General features: G+C 42.5%; 3 protein-coding genes across 12 annotated transcripts in view; all 3 read right to left on the bottom strand.

The window, feature by feature from the left end:
• LOC6034424 (cAMP-specific 3',5'-cyclic phosphodiesterase) overlaps positions 1 to 25,613 on the bottom strand; it is a 104,514-nt gene that overhangs the window by 26,592 nt on the left and 52,309 nt on the right. The gene's annotated exons all lie outside the window — the stretch shown is intronic.
• On the bottom strand, positions 6,477 to 11,378 carry LOC6035277. Its single transcript, XM_038266481.1, has 3 exons — positions 7,593 to 11,378; positions 6,798 to 7,560; positions 6,477 to 6,538 (listed from the first exon to the last, which is right to left on the bottom strand). Exons 1-3 carry the CDS (start codon positions 11,376 to 11,378, stop codon positions 6,477 to 6,479), a joined length of 4,611 nt encoding a protein of 1,536 aa, XP_038122409.1.
• On the bottom strand, positions 11,294 to 12,601 carry LOC6034422. The gene is made up of 3 exons (XM_038249088.1): positions 12,306 to 12,601; positions 11,763 to 11,831; positions 11,294 to 11,699 (listed from the first exon to the last, which is right to left on the bottom strand). The coding sequence occupies exons 1-3, from the start codon at positions 12,475 to 12,477 to the stop codon at positions 11,527 to 11,529; spliced, it is 414 nt and encodes a 137-aa protein (XP_038105016.1). The 5' UTR covers positions 12,478 to 12,601; the 3' UTR covers positions 11,294 to 11,526.

Below are 25,613 nucleotides of genomic sequence, written 5' to 3'. Positions count from 1 at the left end.
ATTTCGAGTAATCCTGATATTATTTAGTCGAATTCAGAATCTTTGCATAGCAAATTTGTATTTTTTTTTGCAAATATTTCAACCACGTGGTAGCTACCTGACGTATGGCGTCGCAGTGTTCATCAAACTTTCATAGGAGCGTTTGAACGAAAAGTTCCAATTTCCCATAGTAATTCCCATGTAAACTTTAACCCTGATGCGCGCAGCCAGTTTACAACCAAATGAGCTGATATTTGGCATGAAAGTCCCTATGGGCATGCCCTATAAAGGGAACCATACTAAAACTTGATCCGAGAACTTTTTGAAAAACGTACCCACCCTACTATATAATCAATTATAATGTGATACTTCTAAATAATAGTAAGCATATAATTTAAGAAAAGAGGATTTAATTAAATTGTGTACATTTCGAATTAATATTAGGCCGATGCAAATATTTGAAAAAGTTTTTGTCCCTCGGCCCTGGCCGAGGTCAAGGGGGGGGGGGGGCAAACAAATAAAATAATATAAAAATTTAAATAACATGCCATAGTCTTCACATTTAAATGAAAAAAAAAAGTGTTTTAAATTGCATTTTACACTAGTTCAGTTGTTTTGCAATCATTAGTTTTCAAAAAATCTATGATCTGACAAAAACAAAAATTGTATCGAAAAAAAAAGATTTTGCATCGAAGATTTTCAAAAAATCTTAAGATTTTTTAATAAACCCAAACATGCTAAAAATGATTTAAAACGCAGAAGAGTGTATTTTAATTTGATTTCAGCTGGTTACACTTGAATTTTCATAGACTTTACTTTTAAAAATATTTGTACCAGCCTTATACAATCATAAAAAAACCTAGCGTGACGTCACATTCTCGAAAACCCCCCTCCTCCCTTCGTAACATCTTTGCACACCTACGGTAACCCCACCTCCCTCCCTAAGAGCGTACGTACTTTATGGATGAGGCATAAGTGGTAGATCGGAGTTCAAAACCCGGCGCGGACCAACACAACTGGTGATCTTTTCCCTTCTGGATTCGATTGTTTAGTAAAGGGAAGGTAGTGCATCGTCACAAACTGGACCTTATCAAGACACCTTAGGAAGACAACCTATGGAACATTAACCTTAACATGTTAACATTACGTTGATTAATAAACTGTCACTTAATCCGCTTTGTACTCTTCACGGGTGTTCCCCTCAGGAACAGGGAAAGATTTACTTTGTTTCACTCTTCTTGTCATTTATTAACATTTGTAGTGCTCCATTGCATCGGAATGCATTGAAACATCACAGACGTTAAAGTGGCCAGGCCTACTGCGTAAAGTTGTATCTCAGAGACATGATTCGTTGAAGTGGGTTGAGTTTGAGCACGGAGTGTTTATACAACAACACAATTCTGCATCTACTGGGGATTAAGAAGCGTGGGGATACAGCACCATACGCTCCAAGATTTGGTTTATTCGTTGGGAGCACCATATTAAGATATCCCAAAGGTATTCCGGGACCCTCTGGGATGGGACAAAAAATGATTCAAATTTAAAGGAACATGTCCTGTTCCTTTTATCTAATTTCAATCTCATTGACATCTCTATAAAAGAATGGGTTCATAGCCAATGGTACAGTAAGCAGTCAGCCAGCGGCAACGGTTTACCGACAGAACAAGATGGTTTTCTGGCAGATACGGTTAATAGCGGCAATTTACCTCGCGGACACAGAGATAAAATTAGATTTCATAAACACATGCGGCGGCGGAGGAACAACCTCGTCGTCGTTTCTTCTTGCTCACACATGAGAGAGAAAGAGTGGAAAACAGAAAACATCTGAGCCGAAAACGTAAGCAAACTGTACCGTGGATAATATTATGACCGAGGAAATGTTGTGGCGTCTTTGTTGCGGGCCAATCTTCGACCCGTGGCAAAAATAATGGCAAACATGAGTTTACCACCCCCAGCGAGCTATAGCTTTGCTTTGGACGAAAAACATGATAATTACAAAGTGTTGTTTTGCTAAAGTACAACTGATGAGTTTTTTACTTAGAAATTAAAGAATAAGTTTATAAACAAAACTATTCATAAAATTATGATTAATTAGCAAAAACTTCTAATCATGCGATTCAACGTGCCACTAAAAGTGTGTCGATGCTGGGGTTTGCCGCATGAATGTACACCATTATTAAAGTGAAAAGCAGCGGGAAGGAAAAACACACTCACCGCATCGTACCGCACAGCACAGCACATCACATGTCTGGCAGTTTGTGTTTTCAGCGATCTCGGGGTGAGAAAAACAAGTTTGCAAACAAAAATATGGTTTGAATCAGCAACAATTTTAAAGAGCAGACCAGAGGGTGGTGGTGCTAAAGCGATGGCGTCGTTAAAGTGCTTGTTTTATATTTTGCCATTTTTTTTTTAAATATTATGCCATCTCTAACTCGCATTCCATTGGAATTTAGGAAATATTCCGTGAAATTCGTGCCGTAATGCAAAATAGCGAGAGAGAGAGAGGGTGTCTATGCGTCTTTGGGGCTAAATGTACCTGTAGAAAAAATATGTTGAAAACTGAAATTTATTTTAAATACGAATGCTACAAAATCGAACATTATGTTTAAGAGGCAGTTTTTGTAAATATTGCTCGGTTTGTTCTAGAGGTCATATCGAAGCGCTCCGATTTGGATGAAACTTTCAGCGTTTGTTTGTCTATACATGAGATGAACTCATGCTAAATATGAGAAAAAGGGAAGTAGGGTAAAACGGGCTTTAATGGTTGAGGTAAAAAAAACCTAAAAAATCTTAAAATTGCTCGCATTTCCGTAAAACTTTGTCAATTCCGACTTTCTTAGATGCATTCGAAAGGTTTTTTGAGAGTCGTGTGGTGTTCGTCGGGGGGATCGGTGTATGACTTCGCGCGCGAGAATCCGCGAGAAAGTGGTGGAAGATTCTGGAATCATTGAAAAGAAGTTCGCGTCGAGGCCTTGGAAGTTGGGCCATCAGTCGTGTGGTGTTCGTCGGGTGGATCGGTGTGTGACGTCGCGCGCCAGAATCCGCGAGAAAGTGGTGGAAGATTCTGGAATCATTGAAAAGAAGTTCGCGTCAAGGCCTTGGAAGTTGGGCCATCAGTCGTGTGGTGTTCGTCGGGGGGATCAGTGTGTGACGTCGCGCGCGAGAATCCGCGAGAAAGTGGTGGAAGATTCTGGAATCATTGAAAAGAAGTTCGCGTCGAGGCCTTGGAAGTTGGGCCATCAGTCGTGTGGTGTTCGTCGGGTGGATCGGTGTGTGACGTCGCGCGCCAGAATCCGCGAGAAAGTGGTGGAAGATTCTGGAATCATTGAAAAGAAGTTCGCGTCAAGGCCTTGGAAGTTGGGCCATCAGTCGTGTGGTGTTCGTCGGGGGGATCAGTGTGTGACGTCGCGCGCGAGAATCCGCGAGAAAGTGGTGGAAGATTCTGGAATCATTGAAAAGAAGTTCGCGTCGAGGCCTTGGAAGTTGGGCCATCAGTCGTGTGGTGTTCGTCGGGGGGATCGGTGTGTGACGTCGCGCGCGAGAATCCGCGAGAAAGTGGTGGAAGATTCTGGAATCATTGAAAAGAAGTTCGCGTCGAGGCCTTGGAAGTTGGGCCATCAGTCGTGTGGTGTTCGTCGGGTGGATCGGTGTGTGACGTCGCGCGCCAGAATCCGCGAGAAAGTGGTGGAAGATTCTGGAATCATTGAAAAGAAGTTCGCGTCAAGGCCTTGGAAGTTGGGCCATCAGTCGTGTGGTGTTCGTCGGGGGGATCAGTGTGTGACGTCGCGCGCGAGAATCCGCGAGAAAGTGGTGGAAGATTCTGGAATCATTGAAAAGAAGTTCGCGTCGAGGCCTTGGAAGTTGGGCCATCAGTCGTGTGGTGTTCGTCGGGGGGATCGGTGTATGACTTCGCGCGCGAGAATCCGCGAGAAAGTGGTGGAAGATTCTGGAATCATTGAAAAGAAGTTCGCGTCGAGGCCTTGGAAGTTGGGCCATCAGTCGTGTGGTGTTCGTCGGGGGGATCGGTGTATGACGTCGCGCGCGAGAATCCGCGAGAAAGTGGTGGAAGATTCTGGAACCATTGAAAAGAAGTTCGCGTCGAGGCCTTGGAAGTTGGGCCATCAGTCGTGTGGTGTTCGTCGAGGGGATCGGTGTGTGACGTCGCGCGCGAGAATCCGCGAGAAAGTGGTGGAGATTTCTGGATTTCATTGAAAAAGGGATTCACGTCGTCGTGTGTATATTCACTTTCATTTAGTTTTGGAAGCCCTTCCCATAGCATCGTTGCTCGGATGGCACGACGGCGGTAGAAGTGAAAAATCGCGATTGAGGAATTGATAAGTCCTTCTCATAGCGTCGTAGCTCGGAAGGCAACGATTGTGTTTCCCTGATCTATTTAAAATTGCACGTCGCCGAATAAATCGATAAATACAATAACATTTAATTTTGAAAGTCCTTCCCATAGCATCGTTGCTCGGATGGCACGACGGCGGAAGATGTGAAAAATCGCGATTGAGGAATTGATAAGTCCTTCTCATAGCGTCGTAGCTCAGAAGGCAACGATTATGTTTCCTGATCTATTTAAAATTGCACGTCGCCGAATAAATCGATAAATACAATAACATTTAATTTTGAAAGTCCTTCCCATAGCATCGTTGCTCGGATGGCACGCCGGCGGTAAGATGTGAAAAGTCCTTCTTATAGCGTCGTAGCTCGGAAGGCAACGATTATGTTTCACTTTCTGGTCATATCATCTACCAAGATGAATCCTGACCTTCCCTTTCCTTCCCTACTAACACAATTCCCCACTTCCCGTGATGCTTGAAGGAGATGCTGTGGATTCAACGGTCTCATGCGGTGTCAACAGGTATAGAGCGACAAACTCTGTGTCTGATGAGTCTGCAACTTCAACTATCGGACTAACATTCCTACCTTTGTTGAACTGCATCTCCTTGGGGGGGCGCCGGTATTGACTTGAAGCAGAGATCTTCAGGGGTTATACAGTGAGGATGATTAGCTCCCACTAATCATCTGTTGGTTCATTGTGTAACTTCAGCTGATCCGTCAATAACGGAGTAGCAGCTCATTGGCAGTCAACCAGGCTCATGCTCATGCTCATGCATTCGAAAGGTTTTTTGAAGTCCTTCAAAATGTGCCATAGACATACAGGATTGGTTTGACTTTTTCTCATAGCTTTTGCAAATTACTGTTAAAAATGGATTTTTTAAAAACCAGTTTTATCTTTTTGCAACAGCCTTCAACACCCATACTCCTATAGGTCAAAAGTTAGAGAATTTCATGGACTCTGAGCCTACGGTATTAACTTTTTGGCCAATCGAAGTTTTTATCATAGTTTTACGATTTTTCTATAACAAACTTTTTACAACTTAGGCTACGTAATCGAAAAGGTTCAATATGAATCGAAACGTCGGAGAAGAAAGCAAACTGGTGTTTGATTTTACCAAGTGACCGAAAGCCGAAACGTAACCATAAATAAAAAAAAAGTTCAAGATGGTATGTCAGAGACATAACCGAAAGACATAGGACAGTACAGGGCCTTAAATTTTGATTAGGATTGCTGATGTTTTCGGATAGATAGTTAAATGTATTATTTTATTTTGCTTGATTGAATGATTGCAGAACAACTCTTTCGTGATTGTATTGGTGGTCCTGAAAAGAACCGTTCAATTTTTGTCCTGGAATGAAGAAATGAGATTAGGCTTGATCCTGGCTGGGTCTATCAGCGGTGTTCCAAGAGGGCGGGGGATGGTTTCCTGTTAATAAACAATTGATGACGGTTGAATGAATCATTAAATACGTTCAATATATGAATAAAGCGGGAAGGAGAAGGATTGGTTGGAAAGGGGAGGGGAAAAAGGTAAGGAGGCGGTTGTTTGGTAGGTTTTAGTGTGTAGTACAGTATGTTTTCGGATAGATATTGAAATTCAAAACCAGATTATTTTATTTTGCTTAATTGGATGATTGCAGAACAACTCTTTCGTGAATGTTTTGGTGGTCCTGAAAAGGACCGTTTAATTTTTGCCCTGGAATGAAGAAATGAGATTAGGCTTGATCCTGGCTGGGTCCATCAGCGGTGTTCCAAGAGGGCGGGGGATGGTTTCCTGTTAATAAACAATTGATGACGGTTGAATGAATCATTAAATACGTTCAATATATGAATAAAGCGGGAAGGAGAAGGATTGGTTGGAAGAGGGAGGGGCGGTTGTTGGGTAGGTTTTAGTGTGTAGTACAATATTGTTCTGTTTCTTAAAGTAATATTTACATTTCATTTGGTTCCTGATGTAGTGATGTTAATGTTTGGGGGTGGGGAGGGGTCAGTGTGTTTAGTTAGTGTTTACAAAAGTTTTCTGGTATACTTAAATTAATGAGTTTACAGTTCATTTGTGAGTTGGTGTTCGTGTAGGTGTAACTGGTAATTTACATTTCAATTTCTTCTTGTAAAATCCGATGATAATATCGTCGTGTCCGGCTTTGAACGTTTATGGATCAATGCAACTGAGATGGCTCGGGTTCTTCAGTTCGTAGTACAGACAGCATGGGTCTGTGGTAGGAAAAATAGCATACATACCGCGAATTGCTCGCCACATGTATGCCTCTGGTAAATGTGAGATCAAGGACCGTTCCACGATTTGTGGTCGTCTGTCTCACGTCGTTAGCTAAGGATAGTTGGAAGTGCTCGCCCATAAACTTAATGAATTCGACATTTTCTCGTTTGGAAACGTCGACATTAAAATCACCGGTTACTACCATTGGCAAACCAGTGCGGGCAGTCTGGAGCAACTTCCGTGCCAAAAACCAACCTTTCTGCTTCAGTGTGGTTCCTGGGATGATGTACACCGAGAACAGCAGTACCTCAGTGCCCATCACATCCACTGTAGCAGCGCAAACGTCACCGTATTTATCTGCCACACCGAAAAGTTCGTCTCGATCTTGACTCACCAATTCGGGAGTATACGGGACTGCCATGCTGGTTTTGGTCGTCGTCTTTCGATAAATTGCCACACCGCCAGATCTTGCGTCATCCCTTTTGGACTGGACAACACAAGTGTAGCCTTCAATCTCGACCGAGGAGTTATCATCCAACCACGTCTCGCTTAGGGCCAAGTAGTCTACACTGGTCAGTATGGAATCGATCGATATATCCTGGTGATGAGCGCTCAAGCTTTGGACGTTGATTGTCATCAGGGTGCATGCTGGTCCACTACTCGCCAACACCTCAGAAAAATCGTCTCCGATCGTTCGATAACGGTTATTCCTCAAGCGCTTGTATTCGTCCCGCAACTCACGCATCGCTGGAGAGTTGTTTGCCTTGGCGTGGTGGAACACAGGCTTTTCCTTAGACGGATCTAGAGAGGGATTGTCCGCGTAGGTCAAGTAGAGTCCTTCCAGCGAAGTAACCCGTGACAAAGCAACGTACACCAGCCTTTGCTCCTGCGAGCGACTGTACTGGTAAACGACCTTGGAGAAAGTTCCACCTTGTGACTTGTGGATTGTCATGGAACAGGCACTCGCAATCGGAAATTGAATCCGCTTGCATTTGATCGTACCTCCAAGAGCGATGTTCACGTGCTGCTTCGTGATGGGGTCCAATCCTGCTGCAGGAGATGGGGTCGGGCGTTAACGACTGCCTGCGCCTTAGATCTTGCAATGGTTCCGATTTTCTCCGTATCGAATTGCAACCAGAGTCTGTAGATCACTTCTTCGCCGGCGTCGTTTTCCCGCATCTCCACATACTTCAGCTCGCCGATTGCTCCGTTTACCAGATTATCATCGCCATCGATGTTGGTAGTGATCATGTAGGGCTTTCCAATGCAAAAACGAACCATATATGGCAGCCCACTCGTTTGGGCTGTGCTCATTTTATGTAATTTCGTTCGTGCACTGGTTGCCTGAGCGGATGTGCTGTGACCTGTGATCATATCGTCGGCAAGACAGTCCAGACCCTCGAGCCCACTCAACGCTTCTCTGTTGAACCGATCGACATCAACGTTTTGATGGAACAGCCAAACGGCGTTGGGAGCTTCCCGTTGGCAGTCCTCCACTGACTTGAACCGACTCTCGATCAGCGTCTTCTGTTCATCCGTCAGTTTCTTGCCTTCGCCAATCGCGGTGAGGATGGTGGAGAACACCACATCGGTCTGACGCATGACCTGATCCAACTCGTACAGTCGGATGTAATCCCACAGCCAAGATCCACCAATCGAATTTCTCGGAGCCTTATAGATTGGTAAAGCATTGACTGGATTCAGCTGATGTAAATCTCCGGTAAACGTAACGTCCTGGTCAGCGAATGGGTGAAGGTAATCCAAATGAATATCCTGCAAACGTATGTGCATTGTTCTGAAGTTACCTGCGCTAAGCATACTAACTTCATCTACAATGTGGAGCTTCACGTTCCGGAATTCATTTCGGTACGTCTGCAGCCATTCAGGGCTAAGCTTTGAGTCACTCTGGCGCGATATTGCAATGCGGTAGGCACGATGGACCGTAACACCGTCAATGTTAACGGCGGCTTTGCCTGTCGACGCACATGCAATATACGCGTTGTTGCGAGAGTTGTGACCTTGGCTGTACCGGTTATAGGTTTCCATCATCAGACGCAGTGTGAACGTTTTACCACTACCCGCTGGTCCAGTCAGGAAGATCTGCATCGCTGGAATTTCAGGATCAAAGCTCGTCAGTCGATGGATGATGTGGAGGATCAACATGCGCTGCTTCTCGTTAGCCTGCCGCATCCAGGCACAGTAGTCAGCTTTTGGCATGACATTCGAACGTTGTTTCACAATCGCTCGCAGTGCAGAAGTCGGCAGGTTTTCGATGTCATCGTTGTTTGGCTGCATGTCGATGCTCCTCACGTACTCGTTGTGCTTCTCCGTGGCGGCTCTCTCTTGCTCGCCATCGCCTTCCTGTGCGATTATTCGGAGGTATTCCTCAACGGTCTGCTCCAAATTCAACTCACAATCGTATTCCTTACGTTTCGCGATGAGCTCTGTCTCATGCGAATCGTACAATTGGAGGAATTTGTTCTGGTCCAGCAGGTCGACTCGTTCATTCCGGAACGGCAAAAACAGGAGCACTGCCTCTCGCTTGTACTCGACCATTTCGCTCATCGGGTATCCTCGCCATCGCAGGATTTTGGCAGTGCCTCGCAGCTTGTAGCTGTTTTTGGTGCTTTTCATCGGTGCATACCATGCGACGAAATCAGCCAGGCACACATCCTCCAATCCATCGCGGTCCTCATACTTCTGGACGATGTTTCTGGTCCATACGTCCGTTGAGTCGTCGTCGAGTCCCTCGTCGTCCATCTGCTGGTGTCGCTTCCGGCATCGGGTTCTCTCATTTGGCCACATTGTCGGCACAAATTCGATTTTCCGGCTTGCTTCGGACATTGGTAACCGGAGCAAGATCCACGCTGCTTCCTGTGAGCACATCTCAACACTGTTGAGTACTCTCACGCCCAACTTCTTCAGCAAGCCTTGATAGTCGTAGTCGGGATACTGCTCCTGCAGCTCGAGAAGCTCTCGGTGAAACGCGCTGATGCCTCGATTTGTCTTGTTGACGTAATCAACCAAATAAGAGGCGCACGAGTACTCGTCCATGATGAACTGCAGATCACTGTTGGAGCGAAGTACACCGCCAATCCAAACGTTGAATGGATTCATGTAGAGCTGATTCATCGGACGCTTGAAGAAGAACGCTGGTCGCTGTAGCCATGCACGAATCACTTCGAGGTAGTATTCCTCGGTACACTCACAATCGGCCAGAAAGTCTTCGAGAGTTTCGAAAGTCTTCGTTTCCAGAATCTCACGAAACTCGAGAGCACGTTTCTTCAGTGCAGAACGACGACTGTCATCAGCCGGAAGGGGCACCAATACCCGATCCTCGTTCATCGGCCAGTACGGAATGTTGAAACGACAACGTTTATCGTTGTGTTTGTAACATGTACGTGTGTGAGCGTGCTCTTGCTTCTTGCCAAGCAGTGGTCCCAACCAACGGAAGGCATCGATGGAGCAGAGAGTGTTGATCATTTCAATGGTGGCGGGCATGTCCTCGGAAACGTCCTCACGAGGATCGTTTGCACACCAGAGCATGATGTGGGCATGCGCGCTACCACGTTGTTGAAACTCGATCCGCTTGAAGTAATCCACAACGTAGTATTTACCAAATGGACTGAACCGTTTGGACTTCAAGATGCGCATTATGACGTCAACAAGCTTGTCGATGTATGCAACACACGTCACAGGATCTTCAACGACCAACTTTGCCTTTTGAAACGCGCTTAACTCCGACAGCGGGTCGGCCAATTCAAGGTCATCGTAGTCACTGGACAATTTGTGCAGCACCTTCAACAGTTCTTCCCATTGAGTTTCACTGGCGCTCAAGGTGAGAAACATTGTTGGTTTACCCAACTGTCGAATCATGGCGAAGAGGTCCTGTTTGCGTCCTTGCCAGTACTGCACAGAGTTCGGTATCCCTTTGAAGAAAGCCAAGCCAATCTCCATCATATTCCTCTGGAACTCTGGATCGCTGAGCTGGGCACGTGTGACGTTATCTGTTCCCACAGATTTGAAGTGACATTTGAGCCCTTCAATCATACGGCAGTATAACACCTTCATGGCCATGGCCAGAATGTGATCTGGACGAGCACCCCGCCTGTCAGCTCGCCTAGCTTCACTGCTCGCCTTGTTGAACACAGTAGCTTGTACGCCTTGCTTGATCGTTGTCGGGACCCCAAAGTATATGTCGGGATTGCTCAACTCCTCAGCATTCTCATCGTACAAAATACTCGAGGGCATTCGGTTCATGGTAGGGCAAAGCTCCAGGTACATGTCTTCGTTCCACATCGCAGTTTGTTGCATGCTAGCCAACAGCTCGGCTTCATCATCGATGATATCCAGTGGCATGGCTTCTTCCGCCCGCGAGGGACCCTCCTGTGGATCTGCTCCGAACGCATTCAATCGTTCTTCGTCAAAAGTAATGCCCTCACGTTTATACAACGGAGTAGTTACGAGATACTTGAGCCAAGCATAAACAGTCCCCTTGCAAACCCACCCCGAGTAATGGCTCGATTTGTGTGCAGTGTGCTTCTTGAAGCTCACATTAATCGCACAGTCATTATCAAGATCGCGAGGAAGAACCCGAACCATCTCCTCAACGTCTACCGGCACGTTGATCACCTGCCCAATGATACCATAGTTGCCCAAAGCATGACACAGACGACGAATCACCAGAAAGATGAAACGGGGAGAAATCAGCCGCTTGCTGATCATATCCAGTTTGGGAAGACCCGGTGGAATCGGCGGGTAAACAAATCCGTTGCTTTTGGACAGGGTTGGGACCTTTCCACGATTCAAGCTGCTGTTGCAGGTTTGGCACACCATGAAACCTTCGGTTGAATCAAAGTCGCCGGCTTGTACCAGTACATTTCCCCCAGCTTCAGTGATGGGCTTCAGGTCGTTCTTGAACCAAAGTCTGTCGCAAACGCTGCACACAGCACCAAACGAGTTCTCAACGAAAAGCTTACGGAACTCAAGAGTGGCCCTGTCGTAGTTCGGTCTGCTTGCATTGCGAGGACCTGGCTCTGTGAAACACGATAGAGTTGACCCAAACCTCGAAAACTTCGCATAAATTTAAAGACCTACCCTGGCTTGCCCCATCTGAAATGCTATCCGACTGACTTGGTGCAGAATTTGATGGCATTTCTAAAAGTTATTTTGCGTGTTTAGTAAATTTTTCACAATAACACAATGTGTTTAACGTCTCACCTTCTTCATCAATCTGCACCACCGGATCATGGAGGCTTATTGTGTCTGCCTCCATGGGCGGATAAATCCCTAAAAAGTTGCGTATGAAAAATATTTGAAAAGTGCGTTGAGATGGATCTAATAATATCACGAAAATTATATAATATCACGAAAATTATATATTAGCATATCAAATTTCTCCCTTTGTTTTGAGATGAGAATGTTTATAAGAGTAATTGGAAATACAGTGATAACACAAGGCCGAATATTTTCAACCTGAATTAATGATCATTTCATTTAAAATCGTATCTATGGCATGACAAGTATTGTGTTGGAAATTTATTCCAAATTTGTACGATTACGCTAATGTATTAAATTTGATTTTTTACAGAAATGCTAATTTTTCATCTAATTATAACATTTATTTCAATTTATCACTTTCCAATTTATTTAAATTTATCACTAGAAAGTGAATAAAAGCTGTAGAAATTTAGCACGCACGCGCGCACACACACACACACACACACACAAACACACGCATAAATTTTCTACGATCGCACTTACCCTGTTCGGGATTCTCCGATGCCAAATTTGGAACCGAAATGTCCGCGATTCCTCGTCTACCACCCCGTCGCACACCTCCAGCAACGAAAGTAACATCCGCGGTAGCACCTCCTTGCTCGCTCCGACCGAACGTTGTCTGTCCAGTCCTCCTCCTCTCCCGCAACCGTCTCATACGTTCAGCAGAAGTGCTGCCAGACGCAGTCGACCCTTCCGTTGCATCTCCCACTCGCCCCTGCCGCCTCCGCTTTCCTGGATTGGACACCGACGGTCCAGCCCCAGAACCTTCCGGGAACTCATCCCCGCGCTCTCCACCTCCTTCAGCAGCTCGCTTCCGTCGCCTGTACCGCCTTTTGCGTTCAGCGTTGTCCACTGGCGCCGCGGTAGGCTCATCCGCCAACTGCCTCTCCTCCTCTCTCTCCTCTCTCTTCCGCTTCCGATAGGACGCCTTGTACACCTTCCGCAAATGCTGGGACATCTTGTCTAGCCGCAGTTCAGTAGGGTTATGAAGCGCCAAAAATGGTGCTACTAGGTACTTGAATGCTACATCCCAAGATGGGAAGCTCATTTCAATCGATCAGCGTGAAGCAGCAAAAATCATGATCGGATTTGCAAAATAGGTTTAACAAGATTTACACTTAATTTTAAGGCTTCTAGCAGTATGTTTCTCGCTGACGCAATGAATTTGGATTCAAGAATAACTCTCTCGTGATAATTTTGTGGCCCTGAAAAGGGCCGTTTAATGTTAAAACCGACGAGTCGGGAACTGGCGACTTCCACCGTCTTTATCATTCTTGCTCCTCAACTGCAGCATCAGCCAGCATGCCTTCCCCCGGCCAGAGAACGGATTTTGATTTCCTCCTTCTGCTGATGATTCTTCTTTCGGCTATTGCTGCTGGCCTTCCTACGCGGGGCCGAAAACGAAATTCCTCCCGTTGCTGGCTTTCTGCCGGTCCGAGAACGGATTCCTCTCCTGCTGCTGGCCGTTCCTCTGCTGGTCTCTGCTCCCCTCTGCTCTAGCGGCTGCTGCGGTTTCCTCCGTGCCGTCCTGAAGTGGCCTTCTCGAGTGCTCGTGCCGTAATGATTCGCGTGTGCGAGGTTTTGGTGCTTAAATAGATTTGGGTATGGCAAGCGGCGCAAAGGGAGTGGTCTCCAACACATAAACGTTTTTGGCGCGTATGCGTTTGAGACCGCGCCCCTTTTGTTCCGTTCTCCTATTCTGCCGACATAAAAGCAGCCAAACCTCGCACTCGCGAGTCATTTTGGATCGAGCACTCGAGAAGGCCACATCGGAGGAGGAAGCAGCCATCGCGGAGGAAGCAGCAAAAGCCACAGCAGAAGGAGAAGAAGAGGACAACCAGCGGAAAGAACTAGTAGCCTAGGAAATCTGTTCTTTGGTTGGTGGAAGGCTAGCAGCAGGAGGAAATTCAAATTCCGCTCTCGGTCCGGACAGTCGCAGGAAGACGGGATGACGTCATAAGTGGATTGAAACCCTTGGCGGAAGAGGGTGCCCAGATCAGACCAAATTAAACGGCCCTTTTCAGGGCCAATATATCAATCACGAAAGAGTTTGTCTCAGTCTCAACCAAACCAACCAACTCAGAAGTGAGTTGGCCTGAATTTGAACCGAGTCTACAAAATTGACGACCCTTTTCAAGGCCCTCAATCAGAACTAGCAAGCTATTTTACAAGTGATATTTTGCGAAAAACTTACTTAAACTATTTCACGCACTCGAATTACAAATTTTAACCTCAATCTACTTTGCTTGCGTACACACAGTATTCTATACAATTTTGATCATTGGCGTAAAGTGGATTGTTATATCAAATCACGAATTTTAACCCAGACTGCATGTTTCCAAATCCAAATTGGCTGGCGAGAAGGCAGTGAGGTTTAAAGATTTTTATTTGCTGAAAAAGCTCGAATTGATTACGAAGAAGTTTTTCTCAATTTTCTGTGATGGATTTTCTTTGCGGCACAACAAAAAATTGGCATCGCGGTAATCAATCAAAAGCGCGCAAGACTCTTTTCTTGATTTGCCGTTCCTACGGCCAATGTATTTCTGATAAATTGGTCATCATTCATTCTAAACTTTCTGTAAAGATTTTCTTTGCTTCACAACAAATTTCGATCTGATTGATGAGCGTCTCAGGTAGGCCTTCAAAGGTCAGTTTTTCTAAGAATCATAAATTGTGAGAAAACTCTCACACTGTACCATAAATAAATATAGAAAATAGTAAATCACTTAAACATGCGTGCAATTGTCGTTTGCATTTTATGAAATGAATAAGATAACTCTTTCGTGATGAATTTGGTGGCCCTGAAAAGGGCCGTTTATTTCAATTTGCTGCCTTTCTTCTACTTGCAACCACAACTGCGCTTAATTTGCCGTCTGCGGGTCAGAAACGGCCAGTATCGATAACGTCTCAAGAACCACCAAACGGTAACCGACGGAATTGACCTCAAAAAGGCTTCCTCTAAACAGCGCACAGAGCTGTGTTGAATTTCCATCTGATTTGCTTCGACTGGCCCGGCTTCCATTGTCGCTTCTTTTCTCCCTTCTGCTTGGCGCTTCCTTTGCCGCGTCCAGTCCAGTGAAGAAGTTGCTCCGTCGGTACGATGTTGACTGACCGAGCCGCTTTTAGTTGATTTAAGTCGGGGACGTATGCCCCGCCTTTTTGCACCCATTCTCCTATACCTCCTTATTCGCTTTTTGCCCCGTCGACGATCCGAAAATTATGCGGTGGAGTAGGGGTGATTTTAGATACATCAATCTCACGTCTCTCGATTGACTGATTGGGAAACGTTTGTTCAACCAACCAGCGTGCCCCAAAAAGAGGAGAAATTTGCCGCGAGGGAAGGTGAATCACGGCGTATCATTTCGCTTCGCGAAATTTTGGGTTGTTACCCTGTATAGAGAGCCCCATGAAGATGTTCTTCGTCAAAAGAAGCGATTAGGTTTAGATTGAAGAAGACTAACTCTTTCGTGATTGATTTTGGTGGTCCTGAAAAGGACCATATTGTTTGGTTATCTGAAAAGAATGGTTTTAGGATTATGGCTTTGCATGGAATGGCAAGAGTAACTCTTTCGTAATTGTTTTGGGTGGTCCTAAAAGGACCAAATTTCTGAAAGAAAAGTTGAAGATTATTGAATTTCTGAAAAGAAAATTAAGTTATGAATGGTTATAAAGTTCTACGCCCTGGCATCCCAAGAAAACAAACGCCTTGGACGACTTACAACACTGGAGGAAACCATTTATAGACAACTTTTAAACTCAAGGCGACAAAATCCTTAGACAACTTGCAACCCGGGAGGAAACCATTTATAGACAACTTGCAATCCCAAGTTGACAACATCCTTAGACCACTTTCAACCCACCCAAACGTTTATGGACGACTACTCTACCAACTTACTTTTGAATTTGCGCTTTTGGACGACCCTTCAAGACGCACAACCGAATTTCAAACGCTGAGGGAGCTGAACTCCGTACACGACAGACTGGCGAACGCTGAGGAGTTAAGCCTAAGAGCAAGAGATCTTCCCAGATTTGTTACTCTTGCAAACTTGCTGGTTTTAAATCTGGGTTGAACTCTTGCTCTTTGAGCCTAACTCCCCGACCCAACAGAACTTGCACACCCTTAGGACCAAGACCCGTGCCGAACCCTATTTGGACAGAACACCCATTCAAAAGAGGAGAGGAACGAAGGAGTAGAACGATTTTTAGCAAGAATGTTAAGAGCAAAATGGAGGGTGAGGGGGGCAGAGGGGTTGGGGGCGAGAGCAGCCTCAGAAAGCTGTGTATTCCGTCGCCCCGAAGACCAAAATTTGTTCCTGAAATTTAAATTCAAATTATTGCAGTTCGCTGCCTCGTCCCGAGGGACGGGAGAAGAGGGCAACAGTTTGGAATTGGACAAGAAACAACTCTTTCAGAAGCGCTCGCCACGAATGCGACGAGCTAGTTGGATGTCCTTGGGCATGATCGCGCACAAATTCGTGTGCTCGAACAGCCCACCAGATACACCTCGCAGGTCTCCTGCAGCGCCATCACGGCCGAACTCTGGAACCGCAGATCCGTCTCCTCCGGTGGCCGGCGCCTTCATGGCCAACTACTTCCGCGGTGCTTTTCCCCCGGTGAACTTGCGAGCTATCTGCTTCGTGCAAGCCATGGTCCTTAATTAGCCTCCGATGCGATGTTACTCCGTCGAATGTTATAGTCAGAATGATGTTCTGAGCTCTGGCGCGCGTTGTTATATATGATTTTGGCCCTCTACTTCCCCTCCTTTTCGCGACCGACACCAGTCGCGTTGTTTGGATGATTTTCCCCTCAAATTAGGTACTTGACTCATTCTGCAATTAAAATCACTACATTTTGAAAACGTTTTAAAAGATTCAATTGATTCTATCGTAAAACTATTAAGCCAATGTTTAATAAGTAACTCTTTCATGATTGAAGATGCAACTCTTTCGTGAATGATTTGGTAGTCCTGAAAAGGACTGTTAAGTTTGACTTTTCTTGGCGGAAGCGGCAGTGGCCTACACGGTACCAGCGGCCTTCCGGTTTTTGGCCAGCTTCAGCAAACTCGTTGCACCAGTTCCTTTGCGTCGGGTGAACGCCTTCCGGATGAAATTAAACTGCTTGGCCAGGCCGCACTTGTAGTTGATCGCGATGTTCTTCTTGATAACCCGCGACGATCCGTTTTTCGGTGGCCGGCGGATGGTCTGCTTCCTTCTCCTTTGCTGCTGCTGCTGCTGCTCCTTCCACGCCGGTCCGATGTTGGCTTCTCGAGTGCTCGTTCCAAAATGACACGCGCGGGCGATGTTTGGTTGCTTAAATCGATTTGGATATGGCAAGCGGCTCAAAGGGGCGCGGTCTCCAACGCATAAACTTTTTTTGCGCGTATGCATTTGAGACCGCGCCCCTTTTGTCTCGTTCTCCTATTCTGCCGACACATAAGCAGCCAAACCTCGCACTCGCGAGTCATTTTGGATCGAGCACTCGAGAAGGCCACATCAGTCCATCGCGGAGGAAGCAGCAGAAGGAGAAGAAGAGGACCAGCAGCAGAAGCAGCAGAACCATCCAGCCATCTAGAACCATCCAACCAGAATCTTTTCTCGGGTTGGTGGAGGGCCATTAGCAGTCGCAGAAGCAACCAAGGCCGCTTCAGTTGCGGATAGGAACGAGTAAAATGGCCGACAAAACGGCGATTATCGCCACAGTGTGATGCATCATCCAAACACAAACGGCCCTTTTAAGGGCCACTAATTTATCACGAAAGAGTTGTCCTTCAGTTCCAAGCAATAAAATTTCGAATCGAATGGAATCAAAATCATGCCGATTCGATTTGAGGGAAGGAAGATTTAAGAGATTGACGGATGACGCAATATTCCAGGGCCTTCGGCCCGGGTTTTCTGGAATGACCTTCGAAAAAGACGTAAGTCTACGTTAATAATCTATCCTTTTCTGACATTTTAAATTAATCGATAGCAACTCAATCTCATTTTTTCGGCGCAGATAGTTTGGAAACTCGGCTGTCATTTTCAGTAATATTTCGGTAAACCGCTTTGAAGTGATTTACACGTACCGTCATCGGGGGTGAGATTGTGTCATACAAAAATGCAGTAATTTGTATGACCCAATCTCACCCCCAGACCCAATGTCTCCCCCAATGACGGTACCTTCAAAATGTTAGTTTCAGGAAAATTAATAATTCAGAAATGAGCGTGCATGAACTTATAGAGTCTCTTTCGTGATTGATTTATTGGCCCTGAAAAGGGCCGTTTAATTAAGACTGAACCTGGTTCGCGGGGCCATCCCCGTTCTCCTCCACGACGCTCTTCCACCTTTTGCTGCTGCTCGATTGTTGCTCCCACGCGAGCTCGATTAGGCCTGTACGAACGTCCACAGCTTCTTTAGCCTCATGTTGACTGCTGCTTCCTCCTTTTTTCCGGCTGCTGTGCTGCTGCTGCTGCTGCTCCGCGCCGGCCCGACGTGCACAGTTCGAGTGCTCGTTCCAATGTGAGTTGCTTTGGCGAAATTTTCTGCTTATATAGCGGCACAGCCGGAGAACAGCACAAAAGGGGCGCGGCCTCGAATGCATACGCTCGCTCTGATTGGTCATCTGTCCGATTTGTACTGAAAAATTACTCATTTTGATTGCATGTTTTAAGTGCTTTAACTATGTTTAGTCAGACTATCTATGTAGTTAAACAATAGCTGAAGTCTTCCTCTTTCGATTGGTGGTCCAACCGTCTGGATTGATTCACAGGGAAAAAAGATATAAGCGTTCAAAATGTCCCCTTTTTTAACGCTTAAAAGTGACGCTTTGGATCGAATTTCTGAACTGCCCCCCCAATATAGTAAATAGAGACATAGTCCTATGTCAAAAAACGTAAAAAAAAGTCGTAAAAAACTACAACTTTTTACAACGTTAGTTTTTGCCCTATAGGCCTCCATAGCGGCACTTTTTGGTCTCAATTTTAACATAGGTATTCGTAATCCTCAGAAAATTTCACGTTAGTTTGAACTATTGGAGTGGAGAGTCACGTTAGTTTGAACTATTGAACTCATAGTTGGCATGAGTTCATCTCATGTATAGACAAACAAATTTCAGCGTTTCATCCAAATCGGAGCACCTCGATACGACCTGTTACACATTGGTTAAAAACTCGCTCTTAAGTTGATTTACTTACTAAACCATCTTTTATATTATTGTTTAGAAAAGTTGAACTCTCTATTTTCAAATATGAAGTACGGACAAATATTGAGCAAAGTTCTGGAGGCTTTGGGCTGGTTAATGCTCGATTTATGTTAACTTAAAAGTAAACATTATAAATACATATTTGTAGCCCACCTAGATGGATGAGACCATAAAAGTCAACATTTTGCTCGCGTTCCATTTTTTAAAGATTGAAGATATGGTATCTCTTACTTTAGATATAGGAACTTAAGCGATATTCACTTACTTTTTATAAGCCGGATTTCATTACATTTGATCAAATTGATGTAATGATTCATTTACATTTGTGGATCTAGTTTATTTATTTTTGTTTATCGCAGAAAAAACTGAGCGGTAATGTATTTAAAATTCAATTTTACGGTGGCACTTTTGCGTCAACAAAAGGGTCTTTTGTGTCGCATTGGTCATTTCGGCAGGTCCAGATTTTACATCCTGCCGGGTTGCTTCTGGCGCACACAGGCACTTGAACCGTCCGCCTTTTACAATGTTGAAAGCATGGACCAAGGCGCTTTTTCGTCATCCGTCCTTACTATGGATGTGTAACGAAGCGTGTCCTCCCCCCTGAACCATAATGTGATATCAATATTTTCCTCTAGAGAGGCCGCTCATGTCCGGGGCCGTATCCATGCCGCTCGAGTCAGTTCAGTTGTAACTTTGAACCACTTTCCGTAATATCCTTCCTGCCAGCATGCCTGTCGTGGGAGCAAGCACACCCAAAACACTCATCGATGTCGCTCAAGTTGACCCTTGTCGCCGTTGATGGTACATCAGCGGCAAAGGACCAATCAGGACAAAATAGGTGCTGAAAACGTTTAAATGGTTTGGATATCCTTCATGCAATAAGTTTGAATCGTTATTGTAGAAAGTCGTTCCTATGGGTATTTTTAAATATATAAAAGATTATATGAACTTTTTTGCTAGATGTGACCACTCAAAGATTCAAATATTGGTGGAGGAGAAACAAAACAGTATTCTTTTTATCACATTCAGAAATCTGTTTAAAACAGTGTCGAGATATTAAACTATTCAACATTATTTTAAGTCCGGATACTTGGCCGAATGGTTAAGCGATCTGCCTTTCAAGCAGATGATCAGGGATCGTATCCCGCCCGGTCGCCTTGCCACCGATTTTTCAGTGAAAACTAGAACTCCTGCTCCCTCTGGAACTCGGTACTCGGTAATTAATTACCACACACAAACACATGCCGATCCCCCCACTACCACAACTAGCGTTGGGTGAGTGGGGAATGGACGGGAAGATGACCAACCAATCACACCACAACGCGTGAAGGAAGGAAGGAAGTCTCTTCCCACAGAGATAATCAACATCCATCAAGACAAAAAACAATAGATCGCGGATCTATATATAACGCACGGGTCCGTGATGGCAAGGCCTAGAAAGCCTGGAGCTTATTAGAGAACGGACATCTTAAAATACTGATTCACATTAGTCCATATAGATTGCAGCACTGCAAATGTCAAAGCACCTGCGTGACTCTTTTCAGATTTTGTTTTCATCAGTCAATTGAACCAAAACAAATTGGGGTTAAAAGCTGAAATGAGGCGCTGCGTTTGCAGAGATTCCAGAAATCTTTAATAGTAGTTTATGCAACAAGTTGCAAAAAGAGGATTTTTTCAGCACGAGTCGTACATTTATCCAACGAGGTTCGCCGAGTTGGATAAATACGAAGAGTGCTGAAAAAATCAAGTTTTGCAACGAGTTCCATACAACATTTTTTGCAATTCCAAAAAACACTCACTGAGTGAAATTTTATGTCAAATTTTCATGTATTTTGTCAATAAATCGTTTAAATCAAAAAATGTTGAAAAGTGTTACTTTTCAAAACAAGTGCTGAAAAATTCAACTTTTCAGCACCCATTTGAGTGCTGAAAAGTAGCACTTTTCAGCATTTATTTTGAAAAGTGTTGCTATTCGATTCTGTTATTTTTGGTACAGAAAAGTAGGCTATTTCGTCGTTCAAGAATGACAGGAAAAGTGAGTAGTTTCACAACGGAATTGCAAAAAAACATTTCTGGGTGAGTTACTGGGTTTGGCAGAGAATTTTGTCATGACAAAATCAACAAGGGTGTCCATTGTAGTGCTAGAAGTCGCCTCGCTCCCGGAGTTGTCCCCGGCACGATCTTCAACGGAAAGTGGAATTCCGTCTGCGGTCACCACACCAGCAATTCCTGCGCTTGCACGGTCAGCATGGTCAATATATGGCACAAAAAAACTTGAGAATATTTAACGAAATTCAAATTGAAAAATAAAAATTTAAGTTATTTGTTTTGTTTTCTATTCGTGTTTTGCACGTACACATTGAATCTTATTTTTATAAGATTACTATGACTATCAAAGGCACCCCGGAATTCAAAATAAGAATTTTCAATGCAACTATTTTTTTTAAACACTATTGAAAAAACTTTTTATCAAAAATATTGCATGTATCTTGTGTGACCTACCCTAGTACATGTTTTAAAAATAATAATCTTAAGACAAACCTTACCAGTTGGAAAATATTTCAAACATAAATTGAAATTCTATCAATGTCACCCCGGTTTACTGTACTTTTGTTTTGAGATGGCCGTTCTTCAATAAACCAAAGGCTCTCTAGCAAGGCTGATTGAGCCAGTTAGGGTATAGGGTAAGATAGAGGACAAAGAATAAAAAAAATACATTATTTTAAAGGTGCCTCAAAAACATTTGACAAGCAAACAATCCGATCGTAAAATGGCAAACAAAAGCAAGCACATCATCTTGGTAAGAAATGCCAGTAAAGATTACACGCCAAATGTCAAACCTGCTGGATTTAAACCCAGATTTAATGCTGTGAACATTATTCTACACTCAAACAAAATTAGTTCGCGTAAACATGAACAGTTTTCTTCCTGGTTCCCGTTGGCATGAACATTGTTCACGTTTACGCGAACTCATTTGTAACAATTCAAGCAATGTAATAAATGGGCCAAAGCCAAGTACCGTCAACTAAGGCGTATCGAGACTAAAGTTTGTAAACAGATTTTAGAGCACTTTTATGCTTCAAATTCGTAATTCGATTTACGAATTTAGTTGTTCTGATAATGTTCTAACTAAGACCGTCCAAACATACCAAAAAAACCAAATCAGCTTCACTCCAGATGACGTTATGTCACTTGATACAACACGATGATGTAGCGGACCTTAAAGTTGAGGCTACGTAATTACACAGCGTAACAAAATATTTTTTTTATTTTTTGGCAGCACGAAAAAAAATGCTCCTCTAGGGTTCGGCTTCCCGAACAAAATGCAACCTGGCGCATATTTTTATTGTTATCCTAACTCGAGATATTCAATGCAGAAGTTTTGCATATGAATCACCCCCCGTCGGAAAATATTTTTTATTTTGTTTTCTCTGTAACTTCTGATCAATTAGGTCTTTTGGACGCTTCCGGTGTCATTCGACGGTAAATTGTTAGAAAAACTCAAGATTTGGTCCCATTGGCCGGTTCCCGTAACCGGTTCCGGAGAAATCCGGAATATTGGCCAAAACTGTGCAAAAACTTCAAAATTTTGAAGTTTTTTGCTCTTAATGCGAAGTGAACGCACTATAGCATAAAACAATCTATACAAACTAAAAAAATGTTGGTCCCAGCATGTTTGAAGGTGTTTAATTGAAAAGGTGGCCATTGAGAACCGGTTCCGGTCAATCCGGATCCGAAACTCCGGAAAAAATAAGCAATATTTTCACAATTCCAATGTGTCAGACAGATATAAATAAAAGTGTTGTTGAAGCATTCTTTGCTACTTCATATTCATATGACCACAAAAACATGGCCAAGTGGCCAACGGGAACCTGCTCTGAATGTTCCGGATCAGGGAACCTGTGGAAATTATATTTTTTTTCATTAATTTTATGAAGCAGTTTTTATTAAGACATTTTCAATGTATCTGGAAAAATCTGAATTGATTCAAAATCAAAATCAGAAATGTGGCCAAGTGGCCAACGGTAACCCGTTCTGAATGTTCCGGATCATGGAACCAGTGGACACTTGACTTTTTTTTTTTAATTTTAAAGGCAGTTTTTTATTAAGAAATTTTCAAGGTTTCTGGAAAAAATATGAATTAATCCGAAATCAGAATCAGAAATGTGGCCAAGTGGCCAACGGGAACCCGTTCTGAATATTCCGGATCGGGGAACCAGTGGTCACTTGAAATGTGCATTAATTTAAAATAGCGTCTAGTTTTCTAGAAAAATCAGAATTAATTAAAATCAGAATCATAAATACGGCCAGGTAACCAACAGGAACCCGTTTTATATGTTCTGGATTAGGGAACCAGTGAACATTTGAAGTTTTTATCAAGTTTTCAAAAAACATATTTAGATTAATGAAATTTAAAAATTCCTGTAAAAATTAAGAACATATTCGATATCAGAATTAGAAATATTGCCAAGTGGCCTACGGGAACTCGTTCTGAATGTTTCGGATCATGTTACCAGAGAAAACTTGAATTTTTAATTAATTTTAAAAATGCATATTTTAATTAATGAAATTTTTAAATCCCTGGAAAAATCTGAATGTATTTAAAATAAGAAAAAAAAATGTTGCCAAGTGGCCGACTGTTCCGGATCAGGAGCCAGTGGTCACTTGGCATATTTTAATAAGGAAATTTTCTAGATTTCTAGAAAAATCTGAATTTATTTGAAATCAGAATTCAAAATGTTGTCAAGTGGCCAACGAGAACCTGTTCTGACTTTTTTATTATTTTTTTTTTATTATTTAAAAAAATATATTTATCTTACTGATTTTTTTTTAATTTTTTTGAAAAAATCACAATTTATTTGAAAACAGCATTAGAAATGTTTCCAAGTGGCCAATGGAAACCCATTTTGAAAGTTCCGGATCAGGGAACCAGTAGTCACTTGAAATGTTTATTAATTAAAAAAAGCATATTTTAATTAGGAAATTTTCTAGTTTTCTAGAAATAGCAGAATTAATTCAAAATCAGAATCAGAAATGTGGCCAGGTGACAAACAGGAACCCGTTTTAATTGATCCGGATTAGGGAACAAGTGAATATTTGAAATTTTTATCAAGTTTTCAAAAACATATTATGATTAATGAAATTTTAAAATTCCTGTAAAAATTCAGAATTTATTTAAAATCAGAATTAAATATGTTGCTAAGTGGTCAACTGGAACCCGTTCAGACTGATCCGGATCAGGGAACCAGAAGACACTTGATTTTTTTTTATTAATATTAATAAAGCATATTTCAATAAATGACATTCAATAATTCCACTTAAAATATTTAAAATTTTAAAATTCCTTTAAAAATTCAGAACATATTTGAAATCAGAATTAGGCAAGTAGCCGACGGAATCCGTTTTGAATGATTTGGATCAGGGAACCAGAGGACACTTGAATTTTTTTTATTAACTTTAAAAAGCATATTTTAATAAATGAAATTTTTAAATTCCTGAAAATTTTGAATATATTTAAAATTAGACATAAAAATGTTGCCAAGTGGCCAACTGTTCCGGATCAGGGAACCAGTGTTCACTTGACTTTTTTATTTTATAAAGCATATTCTAATTATGAAATTTTCTAGATTTCTAGAAAAATCTAAATTTTTTGAAATCAGAATTGAAAATGTTGTCAAGTGGCCAACGAGAACCTGTTCTGACTAGTCACAATTTTTATTATTGAAATAAATATATTTATTTTACTGATTTTTTTAAATTTTTGGAAAAAAACACAGTTAATTTGAAATCAGAATTAAAAATATTTCCAAGTGGCCAACGGGAACCCATTCTGAATGTTCCGGATTAGGGTACCAGTGGACATGCAGGGTTGTTACGGGAAAGTCGAAAGAAAATCCGCGCCAATTCCGCGCTGACCGAAACCTCAATCCGCGCGAAATTCACGCCATATAAAAAAAATCGCGACAAACATTCAAGAAACATTATTTCCAAAGAAAAAACTAATAAAGAAAGTATTTGATAACAAAATTTAACTCGTTTTATGTTTGAAGGAGTGATAGCAAAAAATCCTTTTAAAAAATACCTAAAGAGTCGTCAAGAAAAGTGTCACCAAAAAATTCTTTTTGCGAATCAGAGGACACTACAATAATTTTGACCAATATAAACGAAATAGAAAATTATAAACCAATATAAACAAAATTTAAAAATCTATTAAATGAAATTTAACTTCAAAAATATGAGCTCAAAAAACAAAATCTAAAATTTGAATATAATTGAATTTTAGATTTAGAAATTCTAAAACTTCAAAATCTATGAATTTTAATACAGATTATATTCCATATTCCACACTTAATTTCGAATAATTCCGAAACAAATTGCATTTCCAATATTTGAAATATTTTCTTCCAAAATTAAAGATTTTAGAAATTTAAGAATTTAAGAATTTAAGAATTTAAGAATTTAAGAATTTAAGAATTTAAGAATTTAAGAATTTAAGAATTTAAGAATTTAAGAATTTAAGAATTTAAGAATTTAAGAATTTAAGAATTTAAGAATTTAAGAATTTAAGAATTTAAGAATTTAAGAATTTAAGAATTTAAGAATTTAAGAAT

The sequence above is a fragment of the Culex quinquefasciatus genome, chromosome 1, assembly GCF_015732765.1.
Source record: "Culex quinquefasciatus strain JHB chromosome 1, VPISU_Cqui_1.0_pri_paternal, whole genome shotgun sequence".
Lineage (NCBI taxonomy): Eukaryota > Metazoa > Arthropoda > Insecta > Diptera > Culicidae > Culex > Culex quinquefasciatus.
The sequence above is the reverse complement of the archived record's forward strand: the minus strand, read 5'-3'. Positions and strand labels throughout refer to the sequence as shown.